The sequence below is a fragment of the Crocuta crocuta genome, unplaced genomic scaffold, assembly GCF_008692635.1.
Source record: "Crocuta crocuta isolate KB4526 unplaced genomic scaffold, BGI_CrCroc_1.0 scaffold382, whole genome shotgun sequence".
In the NCBI taxonomy this organism is placed as follows: domain Eukaryota; kingdom Metazoa; phylum Chordata; class Mammalia; order Carnivora; family Hyaenidae; genus Crocuta; species Crocuta crocuta.
This window is the reverse complement of record NW_027531873.1, coordinates 2,233,532-2,257,384: the sequence shown is the minus strand read 5'-3', so window position 1 is coordinate 2,257,384 and position 23,853 is coordinate 2,233,532. Positions and strand designations below refer to the sequence as shown.

The following is a 23,853-nucleotide window of genomic DNA, read 5'->3' as shown; positions in this document are numbered from 1 at the left end:
CATCAAAAAGCCTGCTGTACGTCCCTCACCAATGCCCCTTGCTTCCTCTGCAACGCCTTCTTGGAAATTTTATGTTCAGACTGAAAGCCCTTTCTTCCCTCAGTACAGAATTTATCATAGAACATCTAACGTGAGAGGCTGTGTCCAGGGCTACCTTCCCCCGTGGGCTGGAAAATCCCAAGGGCAGGAGCTTTCCCTTAACTTTGTATTTACATCTGGCCCAGTGCCTTATACTTCAACGACCCTACTCAGTCCAATTTATTTTTCCTGCCTTTCTGCTTCTGCTCCTTCTTGACTTCCTCTACCAGACCTTACCCACTCTTTGATGATTAGCTTAAGCCCTTCCTCCTTCTGGGATGACTTTAGCTCAAATCAGCAACTCTCCTCAAGTTCCTCTAGCCTCTGATCTAGTACATTATCCTATGCTCTCTTCATCTCTTTTCATTTGTGTGTATCCTAGCTCCAAAACAGACTATAAACTTTTGAGAAGGAGATTTGTGACTTGGAGTTAAAAGGCATGACTTTGGGCCCTGCGTCCACTACATTCTACCTACCTGATAACTGTTCAGCGTGTGAAGATTAAATGAAATAATGCATGTGGAGGATCTGGCACATAAAAGTATTTAATACAGAAGTACTTAATATTATTACATGTAGCTAAGATTGCATTCTTTCAAGAAAAAGGGCTGCAGGACTGTTAAATACCAGTCTTGTCTTCTGCAACGAAGAGCTTCTTAGAGCCTCAGGTGGGTCTGGGAGTCTTGGCCATCTTGTCCACTGCTTTCCCTTCACACAGACATCTCCCCTTTACCGTTTGCTAAGTGCCTCTTCCCCATTAAAGGTTTTGACCACCATATTGCTTTCAATGCATTCTCTTGTATCTCTCCAGTCACAATTTTACTCTATCGTTTTCCTTATAACATAAACAGATACTTTTCAAATGATCGTATTTGGGGACACATGTAAAAATTTAATAGACCCCTAGTTCTCTCACCTTTAGCCTCAAAGCATGTGGTCTACTGAGTGTAAACTCACTCTCTTCTTCAGCTTCCTCAAAGCAAAATAAGCAGTAATAACAAAACAGTAAGGGTAGTTGTAGCCATGAAGCTGTCCTTCCAGTTATGAGGGGAAAATGGCACCAATTCCCCTGCAGGAAAGCTTGTGTTTCACACGGTTTCCCTACAGCAGAGACCCAACCACACTCCTGTCCAGTGCCCACAAGACCAACAGCAAACATTTGTGAAATGGCTGTTCACATCCAAGATGCCAAGAACCAGACGAGGCCATTCTCTTTCCTAGAAGGAGGCAAATCTTTTGACCTGTGGGAAAATCCAGTTTTCCTGGACACATCATTAAAAATCATCTTTTTTCTTTAAGATCGAAAACAAAAATTAAACCTACAAATCCATTTTCCTATTCCTATCTGGTTGGTGATTACTAACTCTAACCAGTTAAAAGTTTTTCTTTGGACCATCTCTCCTTAAGTCTTATGATGACCTTGTCCATCATTCTCTCAAAATTATCTGAATACTGAACTCCCAGAATAGGTCCTCTCTCTTTAGAGAACCTAATAGTATTCTAATCCTTACACTATTGTTTATTCAGACCTATTCACATAGGGTACTATACTAGGTGCTTTATATCTAATGCCTTTAATCCAATTTGATTTTAAAAGTTAATCTAGCCTTGGGGTACCTGGTTGGCTCAGTTGGCTAAGTAGCTGACTGACTCAGGTCATGATCTTGCTGCTCATGAGTTCAAGCCCCTGACCGGGCTCTGTGCTGACAGCTCAGTGCCTGCAGCCTGCTTCAGATTCTCTGTCTCCCTCTCTCTCTGCCTCTCCCACTCATGCTGTCTCTCTCTTTCTCTCAAAAATAAACATTAAAAAATAATTTTAGGTTAATCTAGTCTTAACAATTATATAAGGTAGGCACTGTCATCTCCATCTTCCACAAGGCAAAATGAGGTCCAAAGAGAGGTTAAGTAACTTGCTCAAGGTCTCACCATTTGGTCATGTAGCCTGAATTCAAACACAAGTAAGTCTCTTTAGTTATGTGGAATTCTCTTTCCCTCAGCCCTTCCTGAAGACAGTTCACTGATGTTTGTTATTAAAGGATGGACACTCAGGATGCAAANACCTTGGCCAGACCTTTCAAAGCACTGCCTACTGTCAATCCAAGAAATGTCCTGTGTCCGTAGAGGTGTGACAGCCAGGAGCAGGAGCTCCTGAACCACCCTTGCCCCAACGGCACTGGAAACAAGGCTGGACTGTGCACACACTTACCAGTGTGCTTCCGGCTGTGCATCTGTAAGTGTGACAGCTTAAAATATCTCTTATTGCAGCCCGGGTAAGCACACATGAAGGGGCGTTTCTCACTGGTCTCCGATGCTGACCGGACAAGAGTCGGGGCAACTCCGGGCACACGTCGCACATCCTGCAAGCAGAGTGTAAAAGAAATGGAGGCTTTAAGCCACATGTGAACATTCATGTCAGTCCTGAGGGAAAGGGAGCTTTAGAATATACCCAGGGAAGGGATGGCAGATATTGAGACTTGAGACCATTCCCAGGCATGCCCCAGGTGCCCACAGCAGACATCACTAATGGGTGACAGATCAGGACATTCTACAATGCAGTGCTTCAACGTCATCACTATTGATCAACCAGAATTGGTACTTCATTGAAATCTGTTTGGGAATGCTGATCCAGAGGATCTGGAAAAGAAATGCTGGAGACTGAGAGAGCTCCTAATCCATCCCATCCCTCAGCTTCTCCGCTTGAAGCAGTGAAGTCTGGAAGTCCAAACTCCCAGGTTCTATTCTATTTCCTCCCATCTGGACACATGGCCACATGACCTCGGGCCCCATCTGCAATGGGTAAGGAAGTCCTTATTGGAGAAAAATATGGGATACTAAATGACCCAAACTGACCAGACTTTCCATGTGGAAGTAAATAACAAGAAAGGAGCCCCTGAGATTTGAGGGTTCTCTCTGTGAAGGGACTAAAACCACCAGAGGCCAATGGTATAGCCAATGTAAACGTTTAATAACACCACCAGAAGACACTGTCTGCCTTCTGTGCACTTTACATGTTCTTCATTGTTTATGCCCTTGATCTTGTGGGAGTGGGTAGGTGTATGGTCAGTCCTCCATGACAAGGTGCGAAAGGTACCAGTGAGGCAAATTCTCCTTTCTGCTCTCAGGATCAATGACTCATAGACAGGAGCAGTGGGAGCACCCCAGTGGCCACTGACTCCTCCCCACTCTCTTACAGATGTGCAAAAGTCAGGACCAAAGAGCACATCTATGTTTTAACACCTGGAACTGCCTCTGAGCTTAACCCATTCCCTTCCCTGTGCATTTTCCACACTATGCTTATGTTCTAGATTCTATTTCACACTGCCTTACACTGTGAGATCTTCTTTTCTGAAGGAAAAGTACTTAGTGACATACAACTTTGCTTTGATAGAATGCTTCCCATCCTTGCAATAGATTTCTGTATTTCTGTACCCCTTGGAAGGTTTGGGCTGGGGAACATACTGTTCTATCACCCTGATGCTTCTGGAAACATCAATCAGATCATCTCAGAGCACCCTGCCCCACACATCATGTAGGGGCCTGGCTCACACACAACTTATTTCTAGGGTACTGACTATGCTGGTGAGACTATCACCACAGTTATTCATGTTACAGCCAGAATCACAAGTGAAAGTCACACATGCAAACCCTTGGTCACTGCATATGGTTCTGACTTCCCAAAAGCAGCTTTGTTGAGGTGGCCTTCCATTGACTTCCCCAAATTCTCCAAAATGTTTACCTTTTTACTTTACTTTCCTCACTGTCTTTGGAGACCCCTCTTCCCCAAACTGTTCACAGCCTTCTGTCTCCCTAAGAAGCAATGCAACATGGTGGTTCAAAACAGGAGGTCTGGAGTCAGACAAGACTTGTGTTATAAGTAGATATGTGATTGTGGATGAGCCACTCATCTCTGGCCTTCAGTCTCCTCATCCATAAAGTGGAGATATTAATACCTACCTCATAGAGATTCAGTGAGGATTAAATGGAAAAATAAAGTTCAAGTATAGAATGGATGAACCTTAAATGGCTATTGTTAAGTGACAGAAGTCAGTCTGAACTGTATGATTCCAACTAGATGACATTTGGGGAAAAGGCAAAACTATAGTGACAATGAAAAGATCAGTGGCTGTCCGGGGGAAGAGAGAAAGGGGAGGGGGATGGATGAATGGGTAGAACATAGACGTTTTTATTTTTAGGCAGTGAAATTATTCTGTGCGATAATGTAACGGTAGACCCATGGCATTATGCATTTCACAAATCCTATAGAACCACACAGCACAAAAAGACAACCCTAAATGTACACTATGGACTTTCATTAACAATAACACACCAATACTGGCTCATTAATTGTAACAAGTGTACCACACCAATGCAAGCTATTAACAATAGGAGAGACTGTTGGGGAAGGGTGAGGAAGAAGGAGGATATGGGAACTCTCTGTACTTTCTGCACAATTTTTCCTTAAAACTAAAACTGCTCCAAAAGTTAAGTCTGTTAAGACAAAAAGCCCATTACAGAATTCAGCACAATGCCTGGCATATAGAAAGTGTGCAGCACCAACAGAGTGGATGCTGTTACTATCGTTACAGTTATTAGGACACTCGGCAAGACAGAGCCTATCTTTGGGCACTTTACAATGCAGACCATGTCAAGGGTCTGACTTGGGTAGTCAGGAGTCCAGGTCATTAGTTACAAGAGCTGCAAGCCCATCTGGAGGAGATGAATTAAGCAGTGCAGGGGCAAAGGACGGGATTCTGCCAGAAGCTTCTTGGTCTGAGTTAGAGAGATGACTGCATTCACAATGACCTGTGGACAGGAGGCTGCCCTCTCTGCCCAGCGGGAGAGGAGAGGACCTTATTGTCAGAGCAGCCTATAACTAAGAATAGACTTACCAGGGCCAAATGACCATCATCAGCAAGGAAGTGAAAGGCTGTTGAGAAGGAAAAGAGACCGACGACCCTTCCAGCCAGCCCCCTCCCCCCCCTCCCCCACCCGAGTTCTCACCTGAATGCCCCTAAAGACGCCATGGGTGTGTATTCTGTACTGGGCTCCGCAGAGGATGGGCGTGGTGTGGTTATCACTCTCATACCCTGTGCCGTGGCTGCAAACACAAAGAGGGAAGAACAAGGCTCAGGTTGGCCCGCAGGCGCCCTTTGGAAATGCACATCTGCAGCAGAAGGAATGTTTTTTAAAAGCTCACAGGACAACAGCCATTGGTTTTTGCGTCCTTCTACTGCCTTCCACCGGGGCTACTCTGAAAGCAGGGCTCTGTGAAGGGCGAGGGGGGCCCTTCAACCCTTGCGTCACCACCACGTGGCCCTCCCTTGTGCTCAGGGAGGCTGTCTGCACCTACGCCTCTCAGACATGCTGGGAAAAGTCACAATGGCTTTCATCCCCGGCAAGTTGTTTACCATCTAGCCAGCAGAACAGACGGCTGCGAATATCTCCAGAATGAGCAGATACCTCAAGCTTCACATTAAGTGCAATGGATTTTTGTCAGCAACGTGTGACTCAGTTTTTATCAGATAGCCCCAAGTGATGACACAGAAGAAATGTCACATTCTCAGAAGTGGGGATTACACATCAGTGACCCTGCTCCACTTAATGGACGGATCAGTTTTCCACATCAACTTAACTCTTTGCAGCCAACCCGTGCCGTAAGCGGACACCACATAATCTCTCCCAGCAGTAGATTGCCTGGTCCTAGTCGGTGCCCAGGCTAATCCTAGACTGCTAGCAAGGGCTGTGAGATGTGGAACACTGAAAAAGTACAACTGGGAGAAGTGAGTGCTCTGAAAGTGTTCTCTCCTTTAGGTCAGGTATCTTCTCTGCAGTTACTTTACTTCCAAACGAGGAGAGTAAGGATTCTTATCTACATGGGTAGGGCATTATAATCACATCTAGAATCACCACAGGGAGCTTTTATGAAATACCTCAGTAAAGTGGAAAAGGTCTGTCAGTTCCTCAAAAGATTAGACATAAAGTTACAATCTGACCAAGAAATTCCACTTCTAGGTATATTCTCAGGAGAAATGAAAACATGTATCTACACATAAACATGTACACGTTGTATATTGGCAGCAGTATTTATATAGCCAAACAATGCAATCAACCCAAATGTCCATTAGCTGAGGAACTGATGAATGAATCATAGTATATTCCTAAACTGGAATATTATTTGGCAATAAGAAGATACAAAATCCTGATACATGATAATGTGGACAAACCCTGAAGACATGCTAAGTGAAAGGAGACAGTAACAAAGGACACACCTGTTGCATGCGTCCATTTAAACAAAATGTCTGGAATAGAATAGGTAAATTTATAGAGAAGAAAGTGAGTGGCTGCCTAAGACTGGGGAAGCCGGGGGGAAATGGGAGAGTGATTGTCGAAAATGTCCTAGAATTGTGGGAGCGGTCGTACAACTCTGTGAATATACTAAAGACCATTGATCTCTTTACTCCAAACGAGGAGACTGTATGGTATGTGGAATTTATAAAGCTGCTTTACTTAGCTTGGGAGAATAATGGGATCCACACACAGTTTTTCCCCCTGCAAGCCTCCAGGTGTAATTAACTCTCAGGGCTGAGAGCCTCCACCCTCTGCCTCTGTTACCCTAGAAATGCCAGGGGTCCCGGTGTGGGAGGCAGGCAGCTTGGCTGATCGGCCCACTCCATCTGAGGGTGTGGCGAAAACCTGGGGCTGGTTTAACTCCCACTTCCCCAGGGGAGAAAACTCCTGGAAGGAAAGGGCGTCTGCCAGGATGATAGACATGGTCCACACATCCCGCAGCCACAGCAGCTGTGGAATTTCATGTTTAATTCTGGCTCCAAGCTTTTTAGAAAGAATTGCCTGTCTCCCTTGCATAGATAGTGACAGCAGTTTCGGGAACTAGGCGGAAGTTTTGCTCCCCTTGACTTACTCTGTTTCTGCATCCTTCAGGTGATTTTTGACACATCCGGGGAGAAATGTCCCAAAGAGCTAAACCAGAATTGCACACACAAAACTTGGAAAGAAATGCTGAACACAGATAGCATCTGCCTTTCTGAGCCTTACAATGCACTTGCCAAAGAAGAGGCCATGTCTGCCTTCCTCACAGTTACACTGTAAAGGCAGTGGGGATGTTAGAGTTGATGACAGTGGTGATGTGGTAGCAGAAAGGGGACAGGACAAGAATGACGTGGCCAGAACATTTTGCCTTGAAGGCGATGAAGACATGCTCCCTCTGCTTGGTTTAGTCAACGGTATGGAGCCAAATTGTGACTTACACATTTTCTAGGGCGGAGGGCTCTCTAGGGACACAATAGGAATTTGTATTATTTTTAAGTTCTGCTATCAAAGGGGAAGAATTAGAAATCTGTTGTGTTAGCAGCTAATCTCTGGATGTTACTTGGGTTCCTGGAGGGCGTGAGAGATAGACTTTCCTCAAAATACAAAAGTCAAAGGTAATGAGGATCCTCAGAGCCAGATGTAAGCCAACGCACCAAAGAAGCAACCAGAGAGGCACCTGGGTGGCTCAGTGGGTAAAGCATCTGACTCTTATTTTCAGCTCAGGTCATGATCTCACATTCCTGAATTCCAGCCCTGCCTGCACTGGGCTCCATGCTGACAGCACAGAGCCTGCTTGGGATTTTCTCTCTCTGCCCCTCCCCAACTTTTGTACTCCCTCTCTCTCTCAAAAATAAATAAACTTTAAGGGAGAAAAACGGCAACCAGAAATAAGACTCTACCTGCCAAATAAACCCCTGGATTCTTCTATCAAGTCCATGAATAAAAACTACAGCTGGGCCCTAGCCTACTGGCTTTGGTATCTCCAGAAGACAAACACATCAATGCAATTCCACACTATGGAAACCCTAAAAAGCTCTGCCCAGTGTGATCCGCACAGAATACTGAGTATAACTCACAGGTATTTACTATGGTGACAACTCTCTCTAGATAAGTCAAGGAAAGCAGGTCAGTGGTCTTGGGACCATACACTAACACAGGTAGAAAAGTCATCTACTCCAGCCCTCCTTTCAAAGCTTCTGTAGCTCATCTTCAACAGTTGGACAATATGACTGGTGGTTTTAAGTTTCTAAGGCAGCCCATTCCGTTTGGGGAGGGCTTTAATTGCGAGGAAAGGCCCTTCTAAGCCAAGCTGAAATCGGCCGCCTCCTGTCTGTCTTCTGGAGAACCACAGCGTCAGTGTTTTACAGCAGTCCCTGTGTGTCTCCTCTGCTCTGTGATAAATTCGGCCTTGAAAACAGGCCAACTCGCTCCTCTCTGTATCCTCTCAGCTTGGTGACTGAAGTTAAGGCACAGAGTCCATAAATGTTCCATGAGATGGATGGAATCTAACTCCTCTTCCACATGACAGTCCTTCAAGTACTTGAAGTATCTGAAGACAGCTTTCCAGGGTACAGAGCTGGGGTCCTCTCAATGATTATAACATAAACTGCTGTCTAATTCCTTTACTGTCTGTATCATCTCTTGATTCCCTTCCTTTTGTTACGTCTCTCTCAAAGTGTGGGCTTAAAAATGGATCCCAGTGCCCCCAGAAGGGTGGGGAAGGAAGACTATCCATAAACACAAAAAGTTTTAAGAATTAGGAAAATAACATAAATGCGTAAGACCAGAGAGTACATGCCTCATCCAAAGAGATTCCATTGTAATTTTTTCAAAATCAGTATACCAGTCAATCACAACACAATGCGTTAGGCCCACAGGCTATCAGGACTCAATGAACACATCTAAAGGGAAATCACTTCTAGCACTCAAGTCACGGTGGTCTCCCTCCCTCAAACAGAATCCTCATCATCCACAACAGCAAGACCTGCAAGGAAGGCCCCTATCTCCAACCTTGAGCTTGAGGACATGATTTTTTTTTTTAATGCAGTTGGAGACTACACAGTTATCCTTCAAATTCCATTTTATTTCTTTTAGCAAGTCATCTCCAACAGTTGAAGTCTTTTAACTTATCTGGCTAACTAAACATTGGCTTTCCGTCCCATTTCATATTATCTCTACCTTTGAAAATTACTTTTTCTTTGTTTCTACTTAAAAAAAAAAGATGATCTTTCGTGTTGTGGAGAGCTATTATATTTACAATACATATAGCATACAATAGTTGTTCTCTGGTATTCAGGAAATGATAGGATTCTAGAAGGTCCGTCCATGCGGCAACCTGAGAGAAGCCATCACAGAGAATCTGGTTATTTGGATGGGCAAACGTCATTGGTGGGAGTTAATCTGAGACAGAATTGGAACAGTCACCACTGTTAAGACCCAACCAGTAGCTTAGATGGTCAGGTAAAGCCAAGCTTTTCCCTAAGAGAATTAGCCTTAAACAGTTGCAGTGACTAAGCCATAGATGAACTAAGATAGAAGTGAGGGTAGGATTCTTAAAGGTCTAGAGCCAGAAAGCCTTCCAAGAAGAGCAAGGAGCTACTTGCCTAGTGAGGAGGTATCTGAGGCCAAAGATGCACCTTCCAAATAAAGCATTCGCAAAGCCCTGGACAGTTGTAGGGTAAAAATTTATCATGACTCGGTGACAAGGGTGTTATCATTCATGGAGCAGCTCTAGAGTGGAGAGTGAATCCCACCAAATAAAGCAATCAAGAGACCCAACCTCTCTTAGGGTAGAAATGTACACAGTGGCTAGACCCACCCTCCAACCCAGATAGTGAGGAAGAAAGAAAGGACTCTGTTCTATCAGCCAAGGACTGGCAATCATATGAGCCCAGTGTTATCAGATCTTTCCATTCTCCAGAAAAGTCAGAAACCAAAATATTTATGTGAGATCATTTCAGTTTTTAATTCTGGCAAATAATTGAGATTTTACAGAATCACAGTTGGTCAGACAAAAGATCTTTGGCTTCAGGGACACCGGAGGTTTGCAACCTCATTTTTAAAGGTTGTGCAGTAAGTTTAAGCTGCAAACTAGAAAATTCCATCTTGATTTTGTTGTCTCCTTCCATGTGGCAACCAAGTAGAGGTAGGGATTTACCAGATTCTTGGAAAACTGAGTATTAGAACCTTCTGAACCCTTCAAAATGTGAAAAGATGCTACATTTATACAACAAGCTTGGCCAGTGCCACGACGACAAAATCCAGAAGCACTTGTCATCTACAGGTATCAGGGGTTTACCTCTAAACTTCATTGGCCCACTTGCAAATAGCTTTAAGTATTGAAGCTGTAGACAGAAAACTGTAAATTCTGGTGTATCAGTTTCCTATAGCTGCTGTAACAAATCATCACAAATCTGGGATCTTGAAACACAGATTTAATCCCTTACAATTGTGCAGATCAGAAGTCTAAAATCATCCTCGGTGTCCTAAAGTCAGGGTGTGGGCAGGGCTATTTTCTTCTAGAGGCTGAGGGGGAAAAAAACCTCTTTCCTTGTCTTTCCTGGTTTCTAGAAATTATCTGCATCCCTTGGCCTCTTCCTCGCATCACTCTGACCTCTTGCTTCCTTTGTCATATCTCCAACAACTCCTCTGTAGTCAAATCTCCCTTCTGTCTTCTTCTTATAAGGGCACTTACTCCATTTGGAGCTGATTCAGATAATTCAGGATAATCTCCCCCATCTCAAGATCCATAACTGTCACACCTGCACAGTCCTTCATGCTACAAAGGGCATCATTCACAGGTTCCAGGAATTAGGACTTAGATATCTTTGGCGGGGGTGGGGGGTGGGGGGTGTGTGTGTGTCATTATTCAACCTACCATACCAAGGGAACCAGACTTACTCAGTTTCTAACAGGTACATTTGAAAGAGCTCAATTAACCTGGATCCTTTATCTCCAAATGAATCTAGAAGACTAGTCCCAAGAAAAACAGCACCTCCCCATCAGACCATTAGGGCATCAAACGAGACTAGGTAAATAAAGCACACTTCTTGGCACATGGTATGCCCTCAGTGTTTGCTATTACTTACTCGTACGATCTGCATTTTGCAGCCAAGAAAATTGAGACTTAAGAAGACATTGAGTTATCTGCCCAAAGTCACACAGATGGCAAGTGGCAGGGATGGGGACTGAATGCAGGACAGCGGAGCTCTTCTTCCTTTAAAACTAGCTAGACAATTCTGATGGTAGAACCCCATCTTGCGTTCACGTCTATCATCGTGACACTGGACTAATTCCCAGCTCTTTCCTCCAGCGGTATGAATGAAATTAGGCACGCTGAAGGCTTAAACATGTCATGGGAGTGGGTAGAATAAGAGAAGAGGAGCAGTGAGGAAGAACAAGTTCAAGACACTCACCCTTCAATATACTCCAGCTTCTGCTCTGAGGCACGATATTTATTTTGATATAAAGAAAACACAGAGCCAACTATGACAGAAATGGCCTGCTTATATGTGACAGAGCACTCAAAACTGAGCACAATTTCTACAAAGAAAATATTTTCCACATAACTGGGTAAGTACACTAAGGAGAAACAGTTATTAGTAGAGCGTGTACCTCATGACTTTATTCTTGGTGGAGGTGTGGACTGTGCATTTTCCTAAACAGCTTTAAAATGCATAAAAACGCATCCTGAGAAAGTCTGCTTTTCCTAGACAGCTTTAAAATACATAAACACGTGTCCTTAGAAAGTTCACAAAAAGAGAAAAATGTCCTTCATAGAACACAAATTATGAGCCCTCTTCATGCTAAAAACTTGTACATTGAGGTCTGGCCCAGAAAAAAACCTTAATGTTAGAAGAGTAGCTTCTTTAGAAATGATTAATTTTGATATTCCACAGGCACAAGAAGATTAATAAAAAGGAATTGAGGTTTTACAGATGAAGAAAACCAGAGCTTCCCTGAAATCCCTTATCAACAGAAGAGGTTTAAAAAAAAGATGGGGGGGGGGAACAAAAGAAAGAAAAGAGACTTTTGAAGGTAAATAACATTTGATATAAATATTCAAAAAAGGGAAAACTCCACCTGTGACTTCTCTCTTCCACCTCTAGTCCTTGGCCAGGTAGGCAGCCCCCTATCCTCACCTCTGTCTTCTCACCTCTGCAGAGTTAATCTGGTTGAAGGAAAGCACCTGGGAAAACTCCAGACTCTTGCACATCCAGAAAATGGAATTTACCCATCAACCTCTCGTCTCTGTCCATCCTTGATACTCAGGCTTATATGTGAGACCCTCAAATGCTTGATTCTCTTTGGTGTTGAAAATAAACTTTGCTGCAAGCCTTGAAAACCGTCACCCCTGTCTTGTGCACCACTTTTGAGGAAAAAGAGCACTGGAACCATGTTCATAAAGTGCCTCTTTAAAGGTTAAACACAAGAGGTGAAGCTGAACACACCAATCTTCAGTTATTTTAAAAAAAAGATGAAGGAAGGAAGGAAGGAAGGAAGGAAGGAAGGAAGAAGGGAGGGAGGGAGGGAGGGAGGAAGGAAGGAAGGAAGGAAGAAAGAACCAAGTCTAATCAAGCCTCTAGATCTAACTACCTATTTATATGAAATCCAGGGGAAGGGATGGAGGTCCAAAGTTAAAAAACTGTAAAAGGAAGCAATCTGCTGAATCCAGATTGTGAGATATTCTACCAGCCAAGTGATGTGCTATCTCCAGCATTATCAATACCATGAGAAAAGAAATAAAAAAAAAAGGGGGGTGGGGGTGAGAGGGCTTAAGGGAGGACAACGAACAAAATAAAATCAAGCCCAAAGAAATAATAAGCATCTGCACAAATGCTCAGCGTTCACAAGGATACACCATGCACAGAGATAGTGGAACTTTAACTAGAGGACTCAGAGCCAAAAGAGCAGAAACTTTACCTAGGAAGCCTTAGTGGTCACACCAGAATGCTTACGTTTAAAAGCTTTGCTGAGTGAAAACCTAATTTCCCTGTAGCCAGAACAATTTCAGAACTCACTTTCCCATCCACTTAGAAGATGTGACTTGGGAAAATGAACACATACTGAATCCTCTTTCTGCACATAGTCAGAGGTGGTGACCATGCAACACAACCACCTCGAGCTCAACATGAACGCTGTTTTATTCTCTGCCTGAATGTGATGTGCTGAGGGCAATATTTAAATAAAATTCTGTGCAAACATCATTAGCAATGCCACCCAGCCGTTCTCTTTTCATGTGATTTCATCTTTTATAGTGGGAATACAGCAAATCAACGGGTATATAAAAGGCCAAAGCAAAGGATTATTCTGTTCCTGTGAATATAATGGGAAAGAGTAAGCAATATATATGTTTCTTTTATGAATCCAGCACAGAAAGTAGAACCTAAAAATAAAACAACTAAGTTAAAGTTGATGGAGTTAAAAAAAATAATAATGTTCACAATCTGATGAATCATGGGTATAAAATTTCCTCTGAAGTATATTTGTCTTCCTCCTCCGTTCAGGTATTTCATTTCAGTTCAGATCTCAAGAAAAAGATGCATTTTGACTTTTACCAAAAACATAATATAGTTTGTGTCACTTTTTTTTAAAAAAGATTTTTTTTGAGAGGGAGAGAGAGAGAGCATGAACAGGGGAGTGATAGAGGTGAGAGGCTGCTGACAACAGACAGCCTGATGTGAGGCTTGAACTCACAAACCATGAGATCATGACCTGAGCTGAAGTCAAATGCTTAACCAACTAAGCCACCCAGGCTCCCCTATGTGATGTCACTTTTAGCTAAAAAGTAACTACAGTAAGTCGAATGTACCTTTTAATGAACACATTTCCCATGAGCATTAGAAAGAAGGCTTCTCCCCTGCGCCATCCTTCATTTTATTTTCTATCCAGGTCTCATACGTCCCTATGGTATCCGGCTCCACATGTTATCTGGAAGGGAAGAGGGCTCACCCCACTTTTATTAACTTTGTTTTAATCCTCTTTTGAGTAGCTCTTGTTCTGCCCACTCCACATCCATCCTACCTTCCTCTGGAAACAGAGCTCTTTCCCTTTCTAGGAAACCATCCTTCTTGTCTAATAGTACCCTCAGGCTCCAGGGGCAAGGACATGCTCAGGACCAGGCCAATCAGAAACTTCCCTGGGTCTTTTGCTGGAGAAGAACCAATAGAGAGGTATTCTCCTTTTGAGGTTGTAATTGCCAAAAACCAGAGCTATTTTTGCCACAATGGAGAGAGCCTGTCTGAGAAGGCAGCCAGCACAGAAAACAGCAGAGACAAGTGACAATGAAACCATGTCCGAATGACGCCATCTGAGGCCCTGAATCCAGACATGGAGTTTTAAAATACAACATAGTAAAAGGTGCCTGGGTGGCTCAGTCAGTAAAGTGTCCTACTTAGGCTCAGGTCATGATCTCATGGTTCATGGGTTTGAGCCCCATGTCTGCACAGAGCTTGCTTGGGATATTCTCTCTCTGCCTTTCTGCCCCTCCCTGGCTCTCTCCCACTCTCCCTCTTTCTCTCTCTTCTTACTTCAAAATAAATAAATAAACTTCAAAAAATACAATACAATAAGCTGCCGAATTTAAATCTATCCTTTGATCGATGCCAGTTACAACTGGGATTCTGCCACCTGCTAGAGAAAAAGTCTTGACTCATACATAATCTAGCAGTTACCTAAAAGTAATTGGATTTATTGTTTCAGCAAAGTTCTCAAAACATGGTATCTATGAATGAGTAATGGTCCCTTCAAAGCACTATCCTTTGGAAGATGCCTACTTGTTTCAACCATGTTATCATTACTAAAACCTAGTTTGTATTCCTCTTTTGAAAGTTCCTTTATAGTCCTGGTTCCTATGTCTTCACTTCCCACCTTGTCATCAACCGCTACTTAACAGGGGACACAGGCTGAGTGGATAATAGCCTGACAGCAAGGCTTGTATAAATCAGTCCTTATGAACCATCAAGCTTTTCTCACCACTTGAAATGGTACATAAACCTCCTCCGACTGACCTTTTCCCTTTTATTTAACACTCAGAGCAGAGCTAAGACATATTTTAAATATTTAAATCCAGTTTCTCACAACTGTTTGGAGAGAACAAAAATGTGCAAAAACGCCACAATTTTACTGGGCCCTACCATTTGGAAGAGTATTTTTAGGTGGGACTTTCATTCCTACTTCAACACACACAAACACAGGAACTATATTTTCATAGACCACCTCATTTAGACCATGTAAGAAATATCTGATCTCTCCTTACATGTGTCTGGCATAGAGGAGATAGTTCATCAGAATCTCAATTTCATCTAACTCACTGGGTTTACTACTATCAGTGCTTTGGCTCTATGGCCACAAACTGCTACTAGGGTGTCCCAGATCCACACAGAGACAAACCTAACAGGAAAAGATGGAATAGGATCTTTTCAGCCTGGATTCCTAAAGGCTCTTATCCAGCTAGTTTACATGCTCTTGAATCTGAAAATTTTACTCAGCTATTCTCAATTACTTCAAAAAAAGTAATTATCCTCCCTAAAACTCTAGGATTAAACACAGTGCTCTTAAGACTAGATGTCCCCTGGGGTGCCTGGGTGGCTCAGTCGGTTAATCACCCAGCTCATGATCTCAAGGTTCATGAGTTCCAGCCTGAGTCAGGCACTGCACTGACAGTGTGGAGCCTGTTTGGGATTCTCTCCTTCTCTCTCTGCCTTTCCTCAATGTTTGTATGCTTCTCTCTCTCTCTCTCTCTTTCTCTCTCTCTCTCTCTCAAAAGTAAATAAATAAACATTAAAAAAAATTAGGGGCCTCTGGGTAGCTCAGCTGGTTAAGCATCGGACTTCGGCTCAGGTCATGATCTCACGGTTCATAGGTTTGAGCCCCCAGTCGGGCTCTGTACTGACAGCTCAGAGCCTGGAGACTGCTTCAGATTCTGTGTCTCCCTCTCTCTCTGCCCCTCCCCTACTCATGTTCTGTCTCTCTCTCTCAAAAATAAATGTCCTCTGCTTCTCCAGTTGAAATGGAGGCTTGCAGGTGTGAAGTGTGTGCATAATTATCTTTTTCACAGGCCCCACTCTCCAAACAAACATTAGTAACACAACAAAAGATTTCAAGGTGAAGAAACAAAGGAAAATCTTTGTAATATGTTCATGGAATCACACTCATTCTCAAAGAGATTTTGAAGCCAAAAGCATTACTGCTAAAAGTCTTGAAAAGGAAGAAATTCAAAATAGAGACATCGGACACAGTACAATACTTGAAAAAATGTTGAGGAATGTCACCCATATTCTTGAAGAAAGGATTAGTTCTTTTTCGAAAGTCAATCATCTCCAAAATTACTTTTGTTAAGTAGGCTCCACGCCCAGCATAGAGCCCAACACAGGGCTTAAACTCATGACCCTACGATCAAGACCCAAGCTGAGATCAAGGGTCAGATGCTCAACTGACTGAGCCACTCAGGTGCTCCCAAAATTAATTTTTAAACAATCCATTCAAAATTCTAATTAAGACTTAAAAGTAAACTTTTTATTTTAGAATTGTTTACATATACAGGAAAATTTCTCAATAATACAGATAGTTGCCATATATCTCATATCCAGGTTCCTCTCTGATTCATATCTTGCATTAATATAAGTGCATTTGTCACAATTAATGAACAATATTGATAAGACTTTGAAATAACAAGGTAAATCTAAAATTCATTGTGAAGAATAAATAAGAGATAAGAGCCAGAATTAGTTTGAAATCTAATTGGCATCTACAATGCTAGTAAACTTTTCTACCAGATATTTAAACACACTATAACATTATAGCAAAGAAAACAGTCTGATACTTGACAAAAAGAACCAGACTGATCAAAAGAAGAGAGTAGAGTCTAGAAATGGACCCACAGAATTTGACAGGATCCAAGAATTGATAAAGGTAATATCTGAGGTTAATGAGGAAAGACTGGATTATTCAAAAATAGTTTAGGGACACTGACTAGTCCTCTAGAAACAAATCAAGGTGGAATCAAAATTGCCAAATAAATAAATGCAAGATGAACTAAACGTTTAATTGTAGAAAGGTAAGGGGCACCTGGGTGGCTTATTCGGTTGAGCATCCAACTTCGGCTCAGGTCATCACCTCACAGTTCTTGAGGTCAAGCTCCACACTGGGCTTGTGCTGACAGCTCAGAGCCTGGAGACTGCTTCAAATTCTATGTCTCCCTCTTCCTCTGCCCTTCCCCTGCTCATAATCTGTCTCTCTGTCTCTCTCAAAAATAAACATTTTAAAAAATTTAATCTAGGAACATAAATTAAAAAATAAACTAAAAAATACTAATAAATAATTAAATTTTAAAAATTGAGGTGGCAAAAATCTTTTAAAGAATTTTTTAAGCTTATTTATTTTGAGAGAGAGAGAGCGCGCGCGTGCAAGCATGTGAATTGGGAGGGGCAGAGAGAGACAGAGAGAGAATCCCAAGCAAGCTCCATGCTGTCAGCACAGAGCCCGATGCAGGCTTGATCCCATGAGACGTGATATCATGACCTGAGCTGAAATAAAGAGTCAGACACTTAACTGACTGAAACACCCAGGCGCCTTGATGGGAAAAAAAAAATCTTTTTGGCATCGTATAAAAGCCAAAAACTTGAAACAGTAGAAGTAAAATTGATAATTTTTACCATAAAAACAAAAATTTCTGCCAGGAAAAGATAAAACCATTAAAAGAGTTTAAAGACAAACCAAAGAAAATACTTAGAGTGCATATGTCATACAAAGGGTTAATATTCTTATCATCAAAGAACCCTTGCAAATCAATGGTACTAGATGAACTATCCCAGCTCTTAGCTAACCAGCCATCACTTTCCCATGGAGCCTCTTCTCTCCGAGGACACTCGCTGTTCTAGCAATTCTATCCTCTCCCACCAACAACTTTTTCCCTCGTCTTGGTCATTCTCATTGGTAAATAAGCACGTCGGTACTTCTCTCTAAATATAAATAAGTAAAATAAAGCAAAATTATAAGTAAACACCCTGTCCTGACATTCTAACCTCATTGAGCTAGAACCCCATTTCTTTGTTCATTTTTGCAGCAAAACTCCACGGAAGTGTCTTTGTACAAGTGCTTCCCATTTATTTCCTTCTAGGATCTCCTACACCTGTCTATTTCCCTCTTTCCCTCTAATCATTCCATAGACAACTACCGTTACTAGTTCAGTAAATGTTTCCAGGAGTTTCTCTCTGCAGATACAAACTCACCCCAATATGTTGAAAAATTAGTTATTGTGGGGTGGTGAGAGAACAGGTACCTTTTCTCCTCTATAATGTTTTGGTATTGGCCTGAATTTTTAAATACATAAGTAAGCCTGTGTTACTTTTATGGTCAAGGAGAGGAAAGTTGTTTTCATTTTGATCAAGCACCATCTTAGCCTTAAGAACATTATATCTGTGGCTTTGCTTTTAAAATGAAGAGTTAGAAATTCTAGTTAGAAAGCTAGAAAATGGGGTGCCTGAGTGGCTCAGTCAGTTAAGCATCTGACTTCAGCTCAGGTCATGATCTTATAGTTTGTGGGTTCGAGCCCCACAGCAGGATCTATGCTGACAGCTCAGAGCCTGAAGCCTGCTTTGGATTCTGTGTCTCCCTCACTCTCTGCCCCTCCTTGCTCATGGTCTGTCTCTTTCAAAAGTAAATAAACATTTTAAAAAGTTTAATAAACATTTTGAAATTTAAAAAGAAATAAAGTTAGAATAAATGAAAATTTTCACTTTTAATAAGAAAAAAAAACCCTCCTAATATATCCAATAGCCCCTCACTTCAGAGAAGCATTTATATGGATGACTTTTTACCAGCATAGCTTCCATGTCAATGTTTTCCTAGTTGGAGGTTATGATTTTTTTCTTGGGTAAATGATAATATAACTCTCCCTCTCCAACATCCATCACACACACACACACACACACACACACACACACACACACACACACCTTTATCGACAGGCTGGACTCCGATGTTATCTTCTTGTGCTGAGTCCATCTTGGACCCTTCACAACCACTTTCCTTTTCTATCTTTCCTGCTTGACCTCTTTCTTCTCCTGATCTAAACAAAACTGTCATTTTCCCTCACTTTTACAAGATGAAAATAACTCCTTGCTTAAAAGTAAAATAGTTAGAAACATAATGTGGTGATGAGGCCTATAAAGGCCAAAATATTTTTTTAGTTTTATTTTGTTTTTGAGAGACACATGGGGGTCATGGGGGAGGGGCAGAGAGACAGGGGGACAGAGGATCCAAAGCTGATTCTGTGCTGACAGCAAAGACCCCAATGTGGGGCTTGAACTCATGAATGGTGAGATCATGACCTGAGGTGAAGTCGGATACTTAACAAACTGAGCCAACCAGGCGCCCCAGCTCAAAATAGATTTTTAAATGAAGTATTTAAATGAAATTGAGAATACTTTCAAAAATGCTCTCTTGATGATTGAAACACAGAACTTTGCAATGGCCTACAAAAGCTGAAGCCCAATCATTTGTTATAAAAAAGAAAAGGATACAAATGTATATGTATGCATAGAAAAATGTCTTAAAGTGTATGCAACATAAAATAACAGTAGTTAATACTGGGGGTGGGGTTAATTTCCTTCCTTTTATAGTTGTATTTTCTAAATGTTCTATAATTTGTACACATTACTTCAATAAATTAAAAAAAATTTAAATATATTAACTGAATACATGCCCAAAGAGAAAAGGTGGGAAAGGCAAACAGCAAAGGAGGCAATGCAGAAGAAAGAAGTGGGAAGGAAGTGAGAAGTGAGGACAAAGAAGCAAGTCTGCTCTAGATGCAGGGAACAGGAGACACAACTCAAGATCAGCCTCCATCCCCATCCTGCTGACCCAGGAGCCCCAGGTTTGTCCTGGCAGTACGGTTAACAGATCCCAGTGGAGTTCAAGTCAAGGCAAAGAACCATTTTCCCTGGCATAAAGGTAACCATTTAAAAGGAGAAATTAACCAAGTTTTGCTGGGGGTGAAGCTGGAGGAATATTTACTCAGGAATGCTGATATTCACAGAACTGCTTCTCTCCACCTTCATTCTGCATCCTAAGCTCCAGGAGCCACTTAAAAGCAGGCCATCTATTTTCAAGAAGTAAATCTCTTGGACAAGTACCTTATGTTTATGAGCTGGAATGGGAAGGTGCTGGGCTGTGTGTTGGAACTCCCAGCCAGAGAAGACAGTTATCTCTTTTGGCACAGGTTCTCAGGGATGAGACCATGTCTAGTGGGGATTTTCTCCAGATTCGACAGCCTTGGCCCTACCAAAACGCACAGCTTTGTTTTCACCATACATCCATCACTCATCGTGAGTGTTTCGTTTTTCCTTTCAACCATCCACAGGTCAGATACTGTGTGTTCCCAACAGTCTGTGAACTTCTTGGACCAGCAAAGGGACATTCATTTTTCTCAGCACTCCTTCAACATTTCTATTGTGTTCGATTTCCCACTCCCCCTGCCCAACTCCCCAGAGAGTGACTTCTTCCTTGTTTTAATAACTTGGACCACAGTCAAGGTTGATGTGTTACTCCATTTTGCAGGATATTTTCTTCAGAAGAGACAAAACAGAGACTAACAGAGTAGCTGGGGCTTCTGAGCAGCTTTAGGAAATCAGCGGCCATTAAGAACACACAGGAAAGGGTTTTAAAGAAATAAAAAGCAGGCAATGCAAAGGCCCCATAAACAGAATTATTCATAAAGGTGGACTAATGCTTTCCCTGGCAATTTTCTTTCCCAGTGACTCACTTTAAAAAATCTAATTTCATCTGTGACTGATGAGAAGGGTCAGAGTTAAGAAAGTGGGTTCATAAAGTACCTTCTCTGACTTAAATTGAAATACAATACTCTCCCATTTGAAGTCATAAAAGTAGTTCTGATCTCAATGGGCACACAGACATCAGAAAATGAATAAAGAGAGGAGGAAAGAGGAATAAATCAGGGTCAAGAGTATCCCCTTCTTCCCATTATATCATGTTTTCATCTCGTCTTGCCCATGCTCTCCCTAAAATCCCATCCCCTCCATTGTAATAACACTGCTCCCTGACATCTAATGAAAGATGTCTCCAAGGACCTGCTTAGGACATAGGAAAAAACCCTGTTTTTGTTTTTTTTTTAGTAAAATTTTCAAGGAAAAAAGACGTGAACAAATATTTAAAATGAGGGTTATTCTAAAGTCCACAATCTTTTTAATAAAAAAAAATTGATAATGCCTCATTTTTATGAGTGATATGAAAATTATCTTTTTTTCTGCAAAACAGGAGTCAGACCTCCAGTTTTTCTGTTATATATCTAGCGTGTCACCATAATTTTTCTTACCATTGATTTAAACAGTGGCAACACACTAGCTGTGGATTTAAATAAAAAACAGTTATTTATCTTTCTTCATGGAATATCTTTATTTAAATGTATTTTCCATATTAACAGTGTTTTCATACCATGACAAAAGTAAGTGAATCTGGCTTCAGAAAGAAGAATGACCCCTACCCAGATTGTGTCTCCCCCGGACAAAAGCCCAATTTTCTACTGGGATAACAGATTCAACTGGATTCAGTTCTTGGCAGTTCATGGGCTTAGAGAGAAGAGCTAAGGAGTAGCCATTTTTAAGAACCATAAGAGAGGCAAACTGTGGGTCATGACACATCAGTGGGTTGTAAAATCAATCTACATATCCCAAGAAGCATTTTTAAAAATGACCTGGAATACAGTAGAAAAACATCAGCACGCACAGGTTGGAGTAAAGGTAAGCACTGTTTATGAAAATGTATGTGTATGTGTGTGTGCATGTGTGTATATTGGATCTTGGTGCAAAATGTTTTCAAAGTGTCACTATCTAGAAAGTTTAAGACACTCTGATCAAGGGCTCAGATCCTAGACTCAGAGAGAAGTGGGTTCCAACATGGCTCTGCCACTTACTTGCTATGTGAACTTGGATTAGGTGGCTTAGTCTCTCCACCCTTTTCATCTGAAAGATGGACATACCATTTCATCCTAGGATTGTCATGAGATCAAAAGAGGAAATATACAAAAGCCCCTTACACAGGGCCCAAGAATGGTAACATCCATATATGGCACAAATCACAAATGGAAACAGACATTCATTGACTTACAATATGTTCTAAAGGGATAAATCCAGTGTGAAAGAAGATGTTAGTATGTTAGACAACTGCAACTTTTTTTTTTGCTCTCCAAAGAGTTGCTTCTCTGTAGGACTACCTATCAAAGATATCTTATCCTTTTCATTCAGCTCTCTGAATAAAAATAGTGTGCAAGAAATACATTTTGGTTTCAGAACTCCCTTCCCAAAATGCAAGTACCAGACCAATAAAAACTCTTCTAGTTTTTTTTTCTTAAACAGGATTGAACAAAACAAACATCACTTTGTGCTTCATCCTTACAATATAGCTTCTGATTCCCCAGCAAGTGACTAATACAATGTGTTTAAAGGTATCAAAATTATCTCTACTATGGAAAGACCCAGAGTCAAACATATGCCAAGATTCCTTATCTGTCATTTTTGTAACCAAGCAAACAAACAAACCCTGTACTCCAGCATGAAGAAATTTTAAAAATTGAAACATACTGCTCACTTCACAATCATGTTCTGCCTGTTCTTGGCATTTAATCTGGGGACAGCTTCTGAATTCTGAGAATGGGAGACAGAAGAAAAGGAAAGGCTCCAGAAAGAAACAGTGAGAGCAAGAAGTCAAAAAACATCAGACAAGTTGAAGGACAAAATGCTAAAAATTGTCAGCAGCCCCTTGGATGGAAGTGTGGAGAGGAAAATTACAAATCAATAGGCTTTTTTACTTTTGGGTCTAGAGAGAGAAAGGTGAGATTTGGATAAAGTAGAAAAATTGGGGGAGGACGTGGGTAGAAGGATCTACCAGTAACTCCTGGAAGACTGAAAAATAACTCTACTGATCACTGAAGGGTGATTCAAAAGCCAGGACTGAGCAAACGAAAGAAGGATGAGAAGAGGAAAATCGGTTCTGGGGTTCCAGAAGAGAAAATAAAATCAAAAGAAAGAGCTACAGAAATGTCCCAGGGTGCAGGCTATAGGGCTGGGAAGTCACAGATGTTTGAGAATGAAAAAAAAAAAAAGTTTTTGCAAGAATTCTGGCAGACTTGGGGTAAAAATTAAGTTCTCCCTGAGAGATTTAAAAGCAAATAAAGAAAAAGAAAGTCATGTATGCCTGAAAGATCTGACTGATCTAAGAGGACTATGTATAATACCACAAATGTATTTAGTAAAACATTCCAGAGGAAATGAACAGGGTTCCTGCGGCATCGTTGTAAAAGTTGTTTTCTAGGAGTATGTTGATGAGAATTGTCACCACCTCCATTTTGTCCACAATATGTCAATGATAAATAAGAGGCAGAGAGAGAGAGAGGGAGGGAGGGAGAGATTCTTCCAATCCCATTGCACCAACTGCTACCCTGATTACCCACTGTCAATCCTAATTCCTGCATCACCCAAGGCGCCAGTCAACAAGGCCTACATCATTGGCTTTGCCTTCATCGCATCGTCCACTCACTTGCTCTGCCCTTCTGTCCATTTCACTGAGCTGGAGCTCCCAGCAGCAACTCTAGAAGAGAAGAAGAGGTGGGGAATGGGGAATGGAGCATGCGTGGCTCTAGCAAGCCCCCCAGATCCCAGAATACAATGAAAAGCCACTAATACACAGAGATGCAAAGCTAGTTGTCTAGTTCAAAGTATTGAGCTTAGCCCCCAGTGCCACTGGAGCTGTGGATGGGGTGGAAGGCGGCACATGGAGGCTGGAAAGAGCCTCTGCTTTGGAATTAGATCCGGACTTGGAATCCCAGCTCTGCCACTTAATATGATGTGAACTTGGGAAGTCATTTAAGTCTCTGAGCTTGATTTACTTATTTGGAAAACAAGTGACAATACCTAAGCCTTACAATGTTGT

General features: G+C 41.7%; 1 protein-coding gene across 4 annotated transcripts in view; it reads right to left on the bottom strand.

Annotated features, from left to right (window-relative positions):
• WT1 (WT1 transcription factor) overlaps positions 1-23,853 on the bottom strand; it is a 40,752-nt gene that overhangs the window by 5,714 nt on the left and 11,185 nt on the right. For 3 of the 4 annotated variants that reach the window (XM_077772811.1, XM_077772812.1, XM_077772814.1), the window contains exons 3-5: positions 23,461-23,511; positions 5,080-5,176; positions 2,285-2,435 (exon numbers count right to left, since the gene is read on the bottom strand). In XM_077772811.1, the coding sequence (XP_077628937.1) occupies positions 2,285-2,435; positions 5,080-5,176; positions 23,461-23,511 (299 nt within the window). The remainder of the gene's footprint in view (positions 1-2,284; positions 2,436-5,079; positions 5,177-23,460; positions 23,512-23,853) is intronic. The other variant, XM_077772813.1, reaches the window with a different exon arrangement.